Source organism: Podarcis cretensis (genome assembly GCF_951804945.1).
Source record: "Podarcis cretensis genome assembly, chromosome: 3".
Lineage (NCBI taxonomy): Eukaryota > Metazoa > Chordata > Lepidosauria > Squamata > Lacertidae > Podarcis > Podarcis cretensis.
In genome coordinates, this window is record NC_137172.1 from 29,523,158 (window position 1) to 29,541,201 (window position 18,044).

An 18,044-nucleotide genomic window follows, 5' to 3' on the forward strand; every position below is an offset into this window, starting at 1 on the left:
TTATCTTTTATATGTAAAAATAGGAGTACTGTCTTTGTGTAACTGAAATGTATGCCATCTTTCCCCCCACCCCTCCTTGATTCACAGACAGCATATTTTATTATGAAGATGAATTTCTACAATGAAATGGCTGTCAGGGTAAATATTTCTTCACTTGTTAAACAAATGAAAAGTCAATTGTGCTCTGAATTTGCTTTTAATAAAATGAGCAACCCAGAATAATATACACTTGATTGATATGCTGATGGTAAAGTGAGGAAATGGTACATAGTTACAAATTTAAAGTTACACCAAGTAATCTAAGTTGCATTTTTGAAAATTTCTGTTTGATTTAAGATATTGATGTGTGAATTCTTCTCTATTCCAAATGTTGGGGCGCTTTGTCATAGCTATTAAAATATTCTTCATTTATATATGTGTACACCCACCCACCCACCAATTTTCTTCTATCATGGACTCAAAGCAGCTTACACAGAGTTCACTGGTAACCTTCCATTCAGACTACTCAGACCCAGACCTGCTTACCTTCAGCTTACCTTGCTGTATCATGTGACTCAGACCAGAAGTGAAACCTGTTTAATTTCTGCCCTAGTTCTGCTAGGATCAAACATGTACACAGGCAGTTTTCATCCATGGTAATGGTTGATGCATGTATAATTTTCAGTTGTGCAAAGTGTCTTCCCGCAGCTTGGGTGTATGTGCATTGCCCTTACAAGATTTTTAAAATCTGTGGTTGTTTTTAAAAAATTGAATAATATCATTCGATATCACACTGATCATTGTTCAAGAGGTGGGGACAGATAACTGGTGCAGCCCCCCCCCCCCAATACCGACCAGTGCTATTTCTGAGGAAGTGCATGTGCAGCCCTGCATTGTTGTGTTGAAGTCTATGATTGAGTGCATTTTCTCCACCTTTCCTCTTAGGGCGGTCTAGATGATTCTTTTCATTCCCCCTTTATCTTCACAACAGTCCTATGAGGTAGGTTAGATTAAGTGAGAATGACTGGTTCAGAGTCATGGCTGGATTTGAACCCATGTCTCTCTTGTATGACACCATAACCACACTGGCCTTGACCACGTGGAAGTACACACATGCACCCAGTCCCTCATTTGCAGACATTCTTCCTGTATTTCACATGCACGCCTTCTGTCAGCCTCAGCTTACTTGTGCAGAGTACTAAGGATGAAAATCAAAGTATGACTTCTTCTGCCCATCCCTTAGAAACCATGTATCTGGATTACCTGAGATGACATTCTGGGTAATCTAGATCAGTGACGGTATAGATACTCTGTAGGAAGCCTAGTGTCAAGCTAAGGGGTGGGGGATACCTAGGTCTCAACATTCCAGACTCTGAAATCCATAGGATTGGATCAAAAGTTGCATGGAGTGGAACTCCGCAAACTGGATGCTCTCACCTGCAGAAGAGGCTAGGCAATTTTTGCCGATTCCCCATACCCCCGTGGTTGAAATATGTTTCAGGGAGTTGAGAGACCCTCTGGAACAGAATGGGAGATGGCACTGGCGGTTGCAGAAGGGAGAGGAGATCTGTGGAAAATGCCTTCCCTCCTTCCTGATGTGGCAACATCCCGTTTGCTGAATGGAAGCCTCTTCTGCATTTGACTCACTTCTACAAATGGGAGGCAGTCTTCCGTTTTCATAACAGCGTATCTTGATTCAACCCTTAAACCTCCCAATTTTAATGCATTTAGCAATGTTTCTTTAATTTAAGTGAGATTGTGCTTGGTGTTCAGCAGAGGACGGCCACCATAATTGTCGTGATGCTTGCATTTATATCGCCATAAGCCCTGTAAAATCATTGGCATAAATATTGGCATAAAACTGGAGCATAATACCTGAAAATTAATCTGCTGGTGTAAAGACAGGAAATAAAAAGTTGTACGCTGTATCCAGCCTATCAGTGTTTTCCTTTTCCTTATGCAGCCCCATGCTGCTAAATTGCTGAATCTTGCCCATAGGCTAATGCCTTCAGGTGAAAGGGGAGGGAAAAAGTGCTGTGTGTGTGTGTGTAAGTAAAAAAATAAAAAATAAAAGCCTTGGGTAGCCTGATATGGCTTCATTGTACCAGTGCAGCATATCTTCCGTTTTGAAAAACAGTTTTAAAATTAGATTCGGGCAGAAAGGCAAAACACCTGGTTGGTGTAATGGCTTTTGTGTCACTGTGCATTCTTTAAAGCTGTCCCTTAATTATATCTAACCCACTACTGTCAAACTCTCACCTTTAGAACAAGAAAAAGCACAAAGAAAGCAATTATTATAATGCATAATTTTCCATGAATCAGATTTACTTATAGTATAGTGGGTTGTTATATATTCATCCTTTTCATTTGGAAGATTTAAGGGTTGCTGTGAATTTTCAACAACAAAAGTAATCCATGTTTTTTAAAGGAACAATCTTTGTGTGAGCAGATGGCTTTTGATATATCAAGGTTTTGCCATTTGTTTTAGTGCTTAAAATAAACATTATTTATAAGACCACTTACATTTTGATGTTACTTAATGAGGAATATGCATCATTGATTTGACTAGCTTAAGAGGTCATTTAGAACTTGCCCGTTAACAAGCTGTAATCTGCTGAGCACACAATGACTTTGTTTAAAATTATCTGTTTGGTACTGATCAATGACAATAATTGTTTGGTACCAATCACCATTGAAACTTGCTAATTACTTTGAAGGGCATACACACTCGCCTTTTGTAGGAGTGTGTAAATATTCACCTTGGAATTGTAAGATACGGTGGTGGAAGTATTACATTTTTAAACCAATTCAGCAAAGTCAGGTAGGTAGTTGTGTGTCCTGCACTATGTTGGGAAACACCAGAAAAAAGTTCTGGCATATGGAGAGACTAAAATGGCTAGGACTCTTCAGCTGTACTATGGCTGTACTGGAAAAGCTATTAATGACAATGTGTGTGCCATTTGGGATAGTACTAGTACTGGAAAACATCCAATGAGATGTAAGGATTAAAAATGTTTAGGGTGTTGCATACACAGGTGTCTCAAAAGATGCATGCTGTCCGCTTAAGATTTCAACAACAGTTGACCCATAAAGCTAAATGTGGTTTGCGAGTCTTGTGCTGTATAGCATTCCATAATAAGTTCAGTTAACCTCCTGAGTTTGCTGCCTGCCTGGGGCTGCCAGAACAGGGTTTGTCAAGCACTTCTGATGACACATCCATCTTTGTGGATCACTATTTGTTCAGGCCTGCTCTATGTCCTGTTCAAGACTTAGACCTGAAAGGGAGGACCAGTGAAGCACAGCAGGAGTCCAGCCAGAGTATGATTGGCACATAAAGCATAAAATCACCTGATTTTATAATAATATTTCATTTTTTTACTGCTGTGTAATAAAGAGCTATCTGCTTGTTTTCTGCATGTTGTTTAGTTCTTTAGTCGTGTCTGACTCTTTGTGACCCCATGGACCAGAGCATGCCAGGCACTTCTGTCTTCCACTGCCTCCCACAGTTTAGTCAAACTCATGCTGGTAGCTTCAACAACACTGTCCAACCTCTGTCCAACCTCCATCCTCTGTCGTCCCCTTCTCCTTGTGCCCTCCATCTTTCCCCAACATCAGGGTCTTTTCCAGGGAGTCTTCTCTTCTCATGAGGTGGCCAAAGTATTGGAGTCTCAGCTTCAGGATCTGTCCTTCCAGTGAGCACTCAGGGCTGATTTCCTTAAGAATGGAGAGGTTTGATCTTCTTGCAGTTCATGGGACTCTCAAGAGTCTTCTCCAGCACCATAATTCAAAATGTTTTCTGCATAGCTAAAGGCAATTCAGAACCATCACTGTATGTGTATTTTAAGTCTTATCTGACACCACTACGAATGTCAGCTGCTTCTTTCTTGGCCTACCATCCAGTTTGGAGTCAGCCTTCTGGAATACTTTTACAACCTCCTAGAATACTTCAGAGTTCACTTTGATACATCAAACCCATTGCTGTGCTCTGCAAAGTTTTTCACCCCTCTGTATAGTTTATGTTTAAGAGTGCCAGTCACGATATACTGATTTTACTTCAGGTGGATTGCCAACAAATAAACAAACAAACAAACAAACAAACAAACAAACAAATAGAAAGCGGGCGAGAGACAGTTTCTTACCAGGCTTTGGAGGCTATTGCAAGATTTTGCAGGGCTGTCTGAGATCTCATGGGAGCCTCCAGAGCCCTCACACGGCCAACCCAGAGCTGAAGAGAAGGGTGGAGGACTTAAAAGCTCTTTCCGCAAAGCGTTTTCCCACCCTGGAAAGTGTTTTTAAGCCCTCTGCCTTGCTTGCTGGGCTCTGGGAAGGCTGTACACAGGCTCTGGAACTCTTCGTAAGACCTCAGGCGATAAAAGAGTCTAGACAAATTTATGAATGATATGCCATCAGTGGCTAGGAGTCATGATGGCTGTGTACTACCTTCCGTATTGGAGTCAGTGTGCCTCTGAATACCTGATGCTGGGCAACTGAGTGGAAGATGTCTGTTGCCCTCATGTTTTGCTCGTGGGCTTCTCCTTGGCTGGCCATTGTGGAAACAGTATGCTGGACGAAATGGATCTTTTGTTTGATCCTTCAGAGCTGTCTTTTGAAATAGCCACAGCTTATCTTTCCTGCATTGCCCCATCCCACCAGGCAGGAAAGTTTAACCCTCCGGGAGATAATACAGCAGCACCTCCTTCCTTGTGAATATAGCTCAGCAATCACTTCCCTCGACATTCAGAATCACGTGTTTTGTGGCCAAGCATCTCCACCTAGCATACCTTAGTTGTAGGGAAAGAGCCTTTAAAGTTCTAAACAGACAGAGACAGATAGCCTTATATGTGATAAAATACAGACCAATTCTTAAGGTAATAGCTTTAGTGAAATTTGAAATGTAGAGAATCTAGATGTTAATTTACATGATACTCTGTAATTAACTTAAACATGGCTAACTGCTTTGACTTGAATATAATACTTATTTCTTTTGGTACTGCTTTGAAAAGCAGGTGAATGCATTTCATTCTAAATAGCCTCAAAATTCGTTGGTATATGCAAAATATCTTGCACAATCATTGTAAGCTCATGTTTACTTTAGCATTCCTTGATCAATAAGTACTATTTCAATATATTACTTTTTCCTCATACCTGAAATTATGTATACATGCATGCTTGATGCTAAAGCAATATTATCTCTCATAAAACTAGATTTTTAATATAAATTGACAACGTGATCTCTCTTGCAAAAAAAGTATTGAAGCAAATATATGTGCTTTTTCTCCACTAGATTCAGAAAAGATGGCGAGGCTATTACGTGCGAAAGTATATCCATAATTATTATGCGCTGAAGAAGTACCTGGAAGCTATTGCTTTGAATAATGAGCTGGTCAGGTAAAGATAAAAATACTGAGTAGTGAAACTTTAAATTTCTTTTTTTATATATTTCTAAATAGTTTATGGTGCTAATTAAATTATTTCTTCATGGAAAGAATCGCCTCCATTATCCAATATATAAAGTAGTCTTCTTCTTTCTCTTACCTAAGCATGTGGTGCAAATTATGATCTCGTTTATACCAGTATGCATGCAGTTATGATTCTACTGAATCCACTGGAGTGAGCCCAAAGCTGAAATGCATACAACACAGAATGTATCTCTTTCCATCTGCTCAGGAGAAAAATACTCTGGACTTTCTATATTAACAAGTCTGTAGAATAATGAAGTAGTGCTAGAGGCTTAAGACCGCAGTTGCAACATGTATGTGGGCCCTAATTCTGGTGGAATGGGTGCTGAGACAAGGCACATGCTGCTAGGTCATGATAGTTTTCCAGTGCCTGCACCAGATAATGGCTCTCAGGGGTCAAGGAGCTGGAGATGGTTAAGAAGAGAATATTGCCACCACTGTCCACCATGTGCACTAAGCGTGTTTATAGAGTCATCCAGCCTTGAGTTAGACTCAACTCCATCACCCAGTGGTGCAGTGAACATTCTGTCCCTTGGGCCTCACTGCTTCCTTACGGTCTGTAGGTCAAGACACCAAGAGAGTTTCACTATCCCTTTAAAATAGGTGTGGGGAACCTGGGATCCTCCAGATGTGGCTGGAATACAACTTGTCCCAGGCTTGTGCCGCAGAGAGGACACTTCAGTCCTGCTAACTCAGTGGCTTGACTTCATTCCCAGAGGCACACTCCACTGTCTCTCGAGACAGACTGATGCCAACAACAACAGCTTCCATCATGACTGACCATTGGGCATTCTAAATGGGGCTGATGGGAGTTGGTATCCACAAACATCCTCAAGGCCGCAGGTTCCCTAGTCTGAGAATTGCTCACAAACGACAATTTCACTTGATGTGATTTTTGCTATCATGAGTCTTCTCCCATCGCTTCAGCCCTGTTTGACAGATTATTTCATTTTTAGCAACTCAGAAAGGGAAATCATAATCTTCTGTGGAAGAAATAATTCGTGTTACAGCTCCAGTCAAGATGCATCAATCCTTAGTTCTTGTAAATTTACAAAAAAAGGCATTTGTGCACGTTTTTGTTATTCTTGTAAACACAAATACTGTAGTAAAAATGCAGCAGAATTTTTTAAAAATTTAATTTGTATATTACCCTTCATACGAAGATTACAGGGTGGTTTATAGTATAAAAACAAAGTACATAACATAAAAACAAAACAATAACACCAAATCAAGCAGTACTTGGAAACAAAAATCTTCTATGAGTGGTATTCAGCTAAGCTTTACTCAGAGGCAACCCATTGAAATTAATATATCTACCCTAGTTGTGCTTATTAATGTTAGTGAATCTACATGGAGTAAAGCTTAGCTGAATACCACCATATGTGTCTGGATAGCCCCTTTTGTCCTTATGTTTATATAACACATATGTAAGATTATGTTTTCACAGCCTTCCTCTTACAAAGATAAATTGGTTTGATTAATTTAAAGACTGAGTATGCATTTTCTAGATGTGTCCACTTATAACCTATAGCCCCATATGCAAAAACTGCCCTAGGTTATGAACAAGAAAATGATATCATGAAATTAAAAACTAGCCTCAGGGATACAGATTGGCAGCGTTAATAAAAATCATAATGCTGTTAATGGTGAAACTTACAATACACCGAGTTTCTCTTCTAATTTTAGTTTCAGATATACATTGACTTTATCTGTTACTTAATGTTTTGCAGCATTAAAGGTGGGATGCAATCAACTGAGAAAATGAGCTAATTTCAGGAATAGATTGAATTCATTAGAACTGTTATCCACAAGCCCTTTGCTATTGCTTATGGCTTTAAGCTTCATTTGAAATAGGTTTAACTGGCGACCCTTTGGCTTGAACTGCAAGCTATGAGACAAATGTGGGATCCCCGTGTTTGCCTTGTAACACTAAAGCAAGAAAGAGTTAGGCAGGATAGGGCGCCTAAGCCATTATTCCTTCCAAATCCACCCTGGCCATTTTAACCCTACATTTCTCAGCCAAGCTCTGAGATTCGAATAAGCACAATTGGGGGATAAAGAGCTGGAGGGTACATCTTCAGGGGAGAATCAATGGAATAGGGGGAGCCAAGCATTTTAATCCCACCAGCTGTTTCTGTGCTACTTACGCAGCCCCAGCCTTTATAGGAATCTGGCAGAGATGGTGTTGGGAACCTGTGTTTGCCTGTGTAATAAATGCATTGTTCTTCAGTTTTCTGATCCTAAAGGAAGTAGTTTGGACAGGTTTGGACAGAGACAGATCACTGTCCCGTCTCAAATTTAGGAGATGTTGTAGAGCTATAATCGGTATAAAAATAGCCCATTTTTAAACCCAAGAGCCTGGGTTAAATGTTCATTTCAAATCCAAACGGGAACTTAACTACTCAGATTTAGTATTCCACCAAATGTTTAATAATGCCTCCAGTAAGGAGAGTTGGTTTGTCCAGCTTGGGAACAAAACCGAGTGTTTCAGTAGGTCTGACCAGCATATCGCAGCATTGTAAACAAATATTGCCTAATGCCCTTGTAGATGTCTTTATTTTATTTTGACCATTTATATCCTATCTTTATTAGTAAGTAAATTCAGGGTGACTCACAAGAAAGTTATTGCAAAAGCCTGTTTCCCCCTTCATATGACATAATGATATCATGTGATTGACAGGTGGGGGTCCTGCCCATCTGCCAGATTTGGCCCCTTGATGCAGATCCTAATAAGGATCTGTCCCATGGGGCCAAAAAGTCTCCACACCCTATTCTGTTCCTCAAGAGGACTCTGGAAACTGAGCACAAACAGTATGAGTAGTTCACTAGACTGCCCAAAGGAAACCTGTCGGCTCTTAGGACTAGGCAGTTTTAATGGAGCAAGAGGAGTTGGAACAGAAAAATATTCTGCTGAAAGCAAGTAATTTGAAACTGTGTGTGTGTGTGATTCATAGGATGGGTGAATTCCCATGTATAATAGGGAAACAATTTGCTGAGTAGGATCAAAGGCGGATCTAGGGGAACACAACTGGTGCAGCTGCACTGGACACGGAGCTTCTGAGGCACTGCAACTATGACATCCAACGGAAGGCGAGAGGTTGAGGGGACACCCACCCACCCACCAGATTTTGGTGTCAAACAGGGCACCACTGAAAGTTGAGACACCAAGGTCTGCTGCTAGCAGAATCTAGCTTTTCCTTGACAGTTATCAAGTCCAAAATACACATGGGAATTCTCTGTATCTGATCAAGATCTGATACCATAATTAGTCTTTCTTAACATGAACATCAGTTAATTGTGCAAACTCTCTGTGACTACTTTTGAGCACTGTTTGGAGATTTCCTTTGGGGAGAAGATGGTGTCCTACCTCTTAACAGGATTAGGTAAATGGCAGCATATTACATTGATATGGCTGCCGATTACCTTCCAGGCAAAAATTAAAGTGTTGGCCAAATTTGAATCTGTTTCTTCAAAAACTTGGCAACTAATTTCATTGTACCACTTTTTTTAATTGAACAATTCACCGTAGAGCCGGGATGAAACTTAAAGCTGTTCCAGAGCAGTGATAAAGTAATTATGGGACATTTTGGCTGCTGAACTACCTTTATTAAGGTTACTTATGGACTTTAGTATCTTCTGTAGATTGATTCTGCTGTTAAAACCTGAGCCGCAGTGTGTATCACACACTTTTATATAGTCTCAACTGCAACAGATTTCACAGTCTCCTATTTTATCTAAAGTGGGATCTTAACTGTAAAGTAAGTAGAAAAGAAGGAAAAGGTGCAATTTCATTAAGCTCTAACATATCATTGGCTGTCAGGCTGGCCTTGTTATGCTGTCCATCCTCATTTAACTATCCCACAAGATCTCTTAATGAAGTTAAGCCCCAAGTTCACTCCAATAATTCTGTGGCAAGAGTTTGTGCAATGTAACAATTCATCACTTGTCAGGAAGGCACTTTTAGTTTATACATTTAATAAGGGCATCCTCTAGCTTGGTTAATTAGAAGTGAACAGTTTGCATATTTACTAAATGTGGAGTGTCATTGCCACCACGGCCTATTGCCTACATGAATTATTTCTCTATCTGCAATAAACAGCTGGGTAATTATTACTGCCATAATCAGATAAATTCCCTCTGTAAGGCTTTTCTTACATGGCAATTCTTTGAACTCATCCAAAGCTGAACAAAATTTATGAACTCCAGTAGCTGGGCCACTTTTTCATAGTATACTGTCCCTATTTCAAGGACACATATAGCATTATAAATATTCCATAAATTAGGAGGGTAAATATGATTACCTAAAGATTATATATTAATAAATGAGATTTTTGAAAACACAATTCTCGGGTTGTAATTGATTAAATTATATCACTCCTGCTCTATGCAGTTGTAGGCATCTGACAGGGTATCTGCGGTTCAGGGTAAAAGAACCAGGCACCAAGATTGGAAGTAAAATTATCTGGGAGAGAAACACCAGAGGAGAGGGGTGTTTGCTCTGTTCATGTTAAGAGACTTGTAACTCTTCTTTCATACGCATGAAATGTTAGGTGGGATTTTAGATGGGGGGAATGTAGTGGGCCATTAAAACAGTACCTTATCTTGCTTTTTAATCATTGTGTTATAATTATTCTTTCTAGAGACAAACTGAATTTACTGGTGACTAATTGACTGATACGGTTAACAGGGATAGCCAATGTGGTGCCCTCCCGATGTTGTGATCTACAATTGCCAGCAGCCCCAGACAGCATGGTCAGTAGTCAGGGGTGTTGGGAATTGTAGTCCAAAACATCTGGAGGACCCCACACTTTCAGTTCTGTGGCTAGTTGTACCCACACATTTTTGTTTGTCCCCAGGACATGTTATCTGTTTTATTCTGGCTTGGTTTTAGTTTTTTTATAGGGTTTGGACTATGAGACTTCACTGGACCCTTCTAAAAGGGAAAAGGCATTAAGTGAAGAAGGGAAAGTGTAAGAACAGGAACAGTTTGCAAGGAGCTAGCTCTCTAAACTGGGTGAATGGGCATTAAATGTGATTCAGTGCAATCAAGTGTAAAGTTATACACACTGGGTTAAGTAATTCTAACTTTTTATGGGGGCTGATGGGAGTTATAGTTCAGCAACATCCTGAGGGCCAAGGGTTCTTCACGCCTGACTTAAAAAGAATATGGCCATAGTATAGTGTTGCCATACATCCAGAAATTCCCAGGCATAGCTGGAATACTGCAGTTGGAAGCAGTGTCTGACGGAAATTGCTGAAATGTCCAGAAAAATCCGGACATGTGGCAACCTATGTTGGTAGTGTTGTTTTTGGCGATTTTCCTTAAAAATAGATCAATTTTTGTGTGTGTGGTCCTTTTGGCAATTTTGCCAAACAAGCTCAACAATTCTGGCCCATATTTTGAAACATGGCAACCCTACCATAGTGTTATTTCTCACAAAGCTTATACACACTCTCCTTGTTACATTTTGGGAGGTTCTCAGAGTGAGTAAGTAGAAAACTACTGTATCTTTCTGCAGTAAAACTCCTGAAGCCTCATTTAATTGTAACTCCACTCCCTCCCTCATCTTAAATGTACATATAACTTCTTGGTGGTTTTTCGTAGACTCCTGTGTCTCATCTCCTCTCTACTTAGCATAGCTCTGCTAGTGAAAGTAAATATTGGGGCAGGAAGGCAGTAATCAGAGGAATCATTGCTGATGCACTACTGACTGTGATCCCCAGAAATTGATGTAGTGCCAATTCATGTTGAAAGCTCTTTTATCGACTTTGAGGCTCAGAGAGCTGATGTAAGTGTATTGGTATCTTTTTAAAAATACTTTTACATAAATAAATGCTTACTACATGTGTTGTAAAAAAACTTTTACTGAAGATTATTGGTACAATCAAATAACCAATTGATAGCCAGAAACAAATTTTACACTTCATTGGCCACGTGGAGACATCATGGTAATCATAAACCATAGTTTACCATGCAAGAGTGTGTTGTGTCCATTTCACGCTTCCCTACCACTGCTTGGGAAAAACAAAGTGCAGTCCTTGGCTTAACATCATGGCTGCGTTGGGGATTGTGATTCGTTTTGGTGAAACCAGGATTGCTAAACCCAGAACAAAGCTTAGATTTGCCTACAAGCTAGGATACTTCATTTGAACGCAGCAATAATTTTATAGGAAAGGAAGAAGCAATGACTTAGATCCCAAATCATAAAGACCAGCAATAGATTATCTTGGCATGAAATATGCAAACCTCTATAATTTTTACCTTTCTAGTAGATCTAAAGAATAGAGCAGGCATAGGCAAACTCCAGCCCTCCAGATGTTTGGGACTACAATTCCCATCATCCCTAGCTAACAGGACCAGTGGTCAGGGATGGTGGGAATTGTAGTCCCAAACATCTGGAGGGCTGGAGTTTTCCTATGCCTGGAATAGAGAGTTGGAAATGTGGTCATGAGATCAACAGACTAGTTTGATACTGTATCCCTCCTGATATGATGACTCCATCAGAGTAAACTACAGTTTTATTTTGTTTTTATTAATGTTTTACTGTGAATATGCCCTATCTTGACTGTTCTCTCTACCCTTTCCTATACAAATTATACACTATTTTGATTTGTCTGAAATGCCCTTTGCTTTCCTTAATGCTACATATTTATAGTTATACAGTCACAAGATCACAAACTTCTTATTAAAATGCAAAACAAAATGCAATATTTTGATCAAGTTCAATGAAAGTATGTCAGTATAAATCTGCAAGATCTTAGTGTTGAGTGCATCACCATTACGGTCTGAATACGGCTGTAATCATCATTTAAAGACATCTACTAAAGTGCTAGGAAAACATTATATATGTATTTTTAACATTTATAGAAACAGAAGGAGCACTGTCAACCAAATTTGCATCTCATAGCTGGAACCAACACCACTGCACACTGCATAAATGAAAACTCAGAATAACAATAAGTTACCTTGGCACATGAATGAGTTTTATTTTTAATACCTAACCAAAAGTGAAAAATTCACAGTCTCAGACAGTTGTTGCATATAATCTTAGTTGAATCATGATGACAAGTGTTCCTAAGTGCATTACTTCTAAAATATGAATGCATTTAACTAGTGAAAGGATTTAAATTATTGTGGCATTTTACCATAAAAAGATTCTATTCCTTTTTCTCCAACTTTCCCAAAGCTTTATTAGGCCTTCGTTCTCGCTTTTGCTGACTTTTACCATTTTGTAGGGCATTTGGGGGCAGAATGTCAGGCACAGGTTCACATATTCATTTTTCTTTGTAACTTCACTAATATCCTATGCATAGGGTAGGAACATAAGAAGAGCCAAGCCAAGTTTATATAGGATTACATGACAGACAACATTTTAGAAGAGGAATTCCTCGTTCATCCTCATGCTGAAGGGCTTTTCTAAGATGGTGCCATCTGAAACCAAAATGTATGCCACGTTCTTCTAACCAATTTTTATTCATATGTAGATTTACATAATTCAATCAATTAATTTAGCACTTATGAATGATAACTCATAGGATAAAGGAATATTCGTTTATTTGGGTTGACAAAAAAAAAAATGTAACATCCTTAATCTGAATGGTCAAATTATGGGGCCCTGATTCCCCCTTCAGATTCAACTGATTTTTGCTGCATTGTGATTTCAAGAGGGTGATACACTGGTACCTCTGGTTACGAACTTAATTTGTTCCGGAGGTCCGTTCTTAAGCTGAAACCGTTCTTATCCTGAGGCGCGCTTTCGCTAATGGGGCCTCCCGCTGTGCGCGTGTCTTTGGCGCGCGATTTCCGTTCGCATCCTGGAGCAAAGTTCGCAACTGGGAGCAGCTACTTCCGGGTTAGCAGAGCTTGTAACCTGAAGTGTTTGTAACCAGAAACATTTGTAACCAGAGGTACCACTGTACTGAAGTCTAGGGGAAAGATTCAGTTAAAGGGTCCCACTAATGGAAGCCCACACAAGGACTTCTTGCTCAGTGGGGCTAATGTTGTATGATTTCATCAGCATTATGTTTAATTTTCTTTGTAATTGTTTCTCTTTCAAAGGGTTCCCTTTATTGTTTTTATTATGCAGGGCATGTTAATGGCTATATTTTAAAGTGGTTTGGGGTTCTTATTAATTTTTTTGTATTTTTTTAACAATTTAATTTAAAAGTTTTCAGGAAAAGTAAAGGAAAATGTGCATGTGCTTTCACCTGGAGTGATCATTTTGTTCCTTCAGTATTTTCCTTCAGGGCCTAACCTTTGGTAGAGACTGTCTCCCTTTTTTTCCTTCCCTCACCTTTGAGTCCCAAGCATGTCTGCCCATGAGAGACCCACTGCAGAAACATATACAGTGGTACCTCGGGTTACAGACGCTTCAGGTTACAGACGCTTCAGGTTACAGACTCCACTAACCCAGAAATAGTACCTCGGGGTAAGAACTTTGCTTCAGGATGAGAACAGAAATCGTGTGGTGGCAGCAGCGGGAGGCCCCATTAGCTAAAGTGGTGCTTCAGGTTAAGTACAGTTTCAGGTTAAGAACAGACCTCCGGAATGAATTAAGTACTTAACCCGAGGTACCACTGTACTAGATGCACTGAATTAGAATATTCACTGCCCTCTAATTTGCTTGCACCAGTTCAGGATGATACTTAATTCCTATCAGATCTTGCTACCTGGGAACATACATTTATTTTCTGATATCATTGGACTTCCCTTAAGAATCTGCAGACAGTTGGGGGTGCCTTCTGCTTGGGAATTGGTACCACTCTAGAGGCACTGTTATACAGTGGTGCCTCGCAAGACGAAATTAATCCGTTCCGTGAGGCTCTTCGTATAGCGGTTTTTTCGTCTTGCGAAGCAAGCCCATTGACAGCTTAGCGGATTAGCGCTATTAGCGGTTTAGCGGCTTTTAGCGGATCAGCTGATAAGCGGCTTAGGGCTTAGGAAAAGGGGGAGGGAAACCCCGCAGGAACTCGCAAAACATTTTTGTCTTGCAAAGCAAGCCCATAGGGAAATTCGTTTTGCGAAGCGCCTCCAAAACAGAAAACCCTTTCGGCTAGCGGGTTTTCCGTCTTGCGAGGCGTTCGTCTTGCGGGGCAGCACTGTAGTAGGGCATAAATAACATATAATTCTTTGTTAAAATAGTTCCTTGTTTTTAGGTTCCCTATTCAGTCTTAGATTCCTACTTATATGCCTCTTTGAATCACTGCTTACTTATACGTAGGACTCTGTGTGAACCCATTTGAGGAAGAAATGCTGTTGTTGTAACTATTGTCCTTAAAAATGTGCTCATTCATCACATTCCTGCACTCATCCCAACTCAAACCCTGTTTTTCCTTCTATAGGTGTGTGCTAGAGAGCTTAGAACTCTCTCTTCCCACCTATTCATTGTTCTAGATCACTAGCCACCTAGTGTTGAACTAGGGTCTAACAACCACATCATGTTTTTATACGTATAATTCATTCATATACATAAATTATAGTGTTTCCATTAAATATTATATAAGATACAAGTTCAACAAAAAAACCATCTTACAAGTTCAACAAAAGATACCATCTTAGCTTTTTCTCTGTTGCCAGTTTAGCATTGATATATATTGTGAAGAAAATGAGCTCTAAAAATGTAGGCTGCCTGTTCACATAAAAAAGAATTATATCTGCTCTTCAATTCTGTGAGTAATATTCAACTAAGTTTTACTTAGAGTAGACCTATTGAAATGATTGAAAATGACTAAACTAGGTCCATTAATTGCAGTGGGTCTAGTCTGAGTAAAATATAGTTGAATACCACCCTATAACTCCCAGGGCGGTTATTGGACTAGCATTGGAGATTAAAGAAGAAAGGAAATACTTGTTACTGATATAGCCTTTATGCTGCAGTGATTGTTCATAATAAAATTATTTGCTGCCAAGTTCTGCATTTTTTGACAAATATAATTTAATTTTACCAAATTACTATAGTTAATAGTGAATCATCCATTCAAAATAATAATACTCAACTTTCATTGATGAAACAAAATTGTTTTATTGTTTCATTGTTTCATTGATGTTTCATTGATGAAACAAAATTGTTTCAATTAATTAAATTGAATATATATTTGTATGTAAATGCTTTTCTTCTGTGTTGTCCAGCACTTACTCGTTTTTGGACAATTCTAGCTTTTACCATTGTTGACAAGAAGTTGGATGGAAATGAAGAACTTGTAAAAATTCATTCGTAGGCATTTTATTCTCTGCGGTTCATAGATACTGAGGCTGACCAGACAAATCTGCAATAAAAAAAGAGTAATTACTAAATAGGAAACATATGTACTAACGTTGACAGGTGTAATTGCTTTTAAAAATCTGAGAATGTATGTTTATATATTTTTATTAATGTTATTGTAAAAATGCTTATTTACTCACATTTCTCGGCTCTGAGATCTGTTCCTTGAGGACAAAGAAAGGTCACCAGTCTCTTCAAGTCCTAGTTCTTTGTCAAAAGTGGACACAGTTAATGAGGTTGGTTTGGTACGGCACAAATTCTCAGACACAGATAGAGATCCTTTCAATGGAAACAAATTTGTTTGGCTTTACCAGGTTACTTAGCGATTAATAATAGCCTTGAGATGCAGGTCAGAAAGGTCAGTGTACCCGCTTGCCAATACAATCTAAAATGTACAGCAAGTCCAGGTCTCCAGGCTTGGAGGCCTCCAAACACTATGCATAAAGTAAAACAGGCTATTTTCCAACATCTTTTTTCATATTAATAAGCAATTTTCAAGAGAAGTGTGGCAAAATGGGGGCCATGCCACTCTAAGTAATTCATTTATTTTGCAATTTAATCTTATGTTGGAAAAAAATTACACTGCTGCAAAAGCATAGCATGGTGATTTTTAAACGTCAGTATGTTTCATAAGTAACCTTGTATGAAATATTGTATTAGAAGCCTTTAACAGTAAAAGGCAACAAAAAGAAAAAAGAAAACATTCCAGGGATTGAAACAGAATAATACATCTTCTCCTATCTTTAATTTATTTCTGTTTTGTTCTACTTTTGCCTTGTACATTTGAAAGAAAAACATGTGTGATTTACTTAATATTTTACTCTACATGTTATGGATTAATATTTTGATGGAAAAGTAAAAAATGACATAGCATATAGATTTTTGTAACAGAGTTTTCTATATCTATGGTAAAAATATTGCCAGATTGCATGTTTTAAAAAGTTATGACCCATTATACTGAAAATATTATTTATTTGTTTTGTATCCTGCCATTCATCAACAAGCAATCTCAGCATGGGTTACATCATAAAAAAGGGGGGGAAATACATCCATTGTAATAGAATGCAGTAGCATTACAAACAACATCAAAACGTTCCATATCTACATATTTATAGATAGCGAGAAACTGAAAATATCTATAATTGTAATGGAGTGAAAATGCTCTGGTTTTGTGATGGACAGAGTCAACTGATTGTTGCATGATCATCATAGTTTTCTGAATAGCTATGTAATGCAATGAAATCCACAGTCCTACACTTCACACAGGTTTAACTCTGATTATTTTTCAAAGCAAACCTTTAAAGTGCTTCTTGCGTTCAGCCTTTATTTCAGGAGACTCCCACTGTGCCAAGACCACAGTACTGTAGTAAGTAACTGATGATGTAAAAGAGAGAACTTGTAAGAACTTATAACTCTGGAGGTGAATTCTAGGGGTAGGAAGCCTGAATAAACCTAGTTTTCAGTTCATGTCCTAGCTGGGAAGCTTGAGGGCCCATAGCAAATTAGATGAAACTCCAATTTTGGATAAGGAAACTCTGCTGATAAAAGTGGTTCCACACCACATGGACATCTTCAGGAGAAGAAAAAGCTAAGGAATGAACCCTACACAAATCTGGAGTGGAGTCTCTAAGGTAGTTGAATGGTGTCTTGTGGGCCATCATTGACCATGGGCTAAAAATGATCAGCATTGACCTTGCTGCTCTACAGGAGACCAAACTTGCTTCAAATGACAGCCTCCAAGAGATGAGTGACACCTTTTTCTGGCAAGGAGGGCATCCAGAAGAACCACATACTCACGGTGTAGGCTTCACAGTGTGGAACCCTCTTCTGTCTGCAATAGAACCGCTGACCAAGGGCTCAGAATGCTTGCTTTCCCTCACCTTTCAACCACCTCCAGTCCAGTTAACATATTGAATGTCTACACTCCCACTAGACCAGGCTCTCAGGAGGGGCCCAGCCTGCGAACACCTGGGAGATTTCAATGCTAGAGTTGGAGATGATCATCACACGTGGGGCAACTTCATAGGCCCCTTTAGTATTGGCAGGATGAACAAGAATGGACAACAGCTGCTAGATCTGTGTTCATATCACAGCCTCTGAACCATGAACAGTTTCTTCTCTACCAAGGCAAAACAGCAAGTGTCATGGAGATGTCCAAGGTTGGGGCACTGGCACCGGCACCGGCTGCACTTGATTGTCACCAGGTGATTGGCACTGAACTGTGATCATGTCACCTGGAGCTACCACAGTGCCAACTGTGACACAGATCACTCACTAGTGATGAGCAAGATCCTTCTCCAATTCTGTCAAAGAAGCTCTACTGAACTGCCCCAGAGACAGCGTC

At 39.3% G+C, this 18,044-nt stretch overlaps 1 protein-coding gene across 1 annotated transcript in view; it reads left to right on the top strand.

Annotated features, from left to right (window-relative positions):
* The window catches only part of SPATA17 (spermatogenesis associated 17), a 73,750-nt gene that overhangs the window by 5,858 nt on the left and 49,848 nt on the right, over nucleotides 1-18,044 (top strand). The window contains 2 exon segments of the mRNA XM_079968934.1: nucleotides 88-138; nucleotides 5,264-5,367. Coding sequence (XP_079825060.1) covers nucleotides 88-138; nucleotides 5,264-5,367 — 155 coding nt within the window.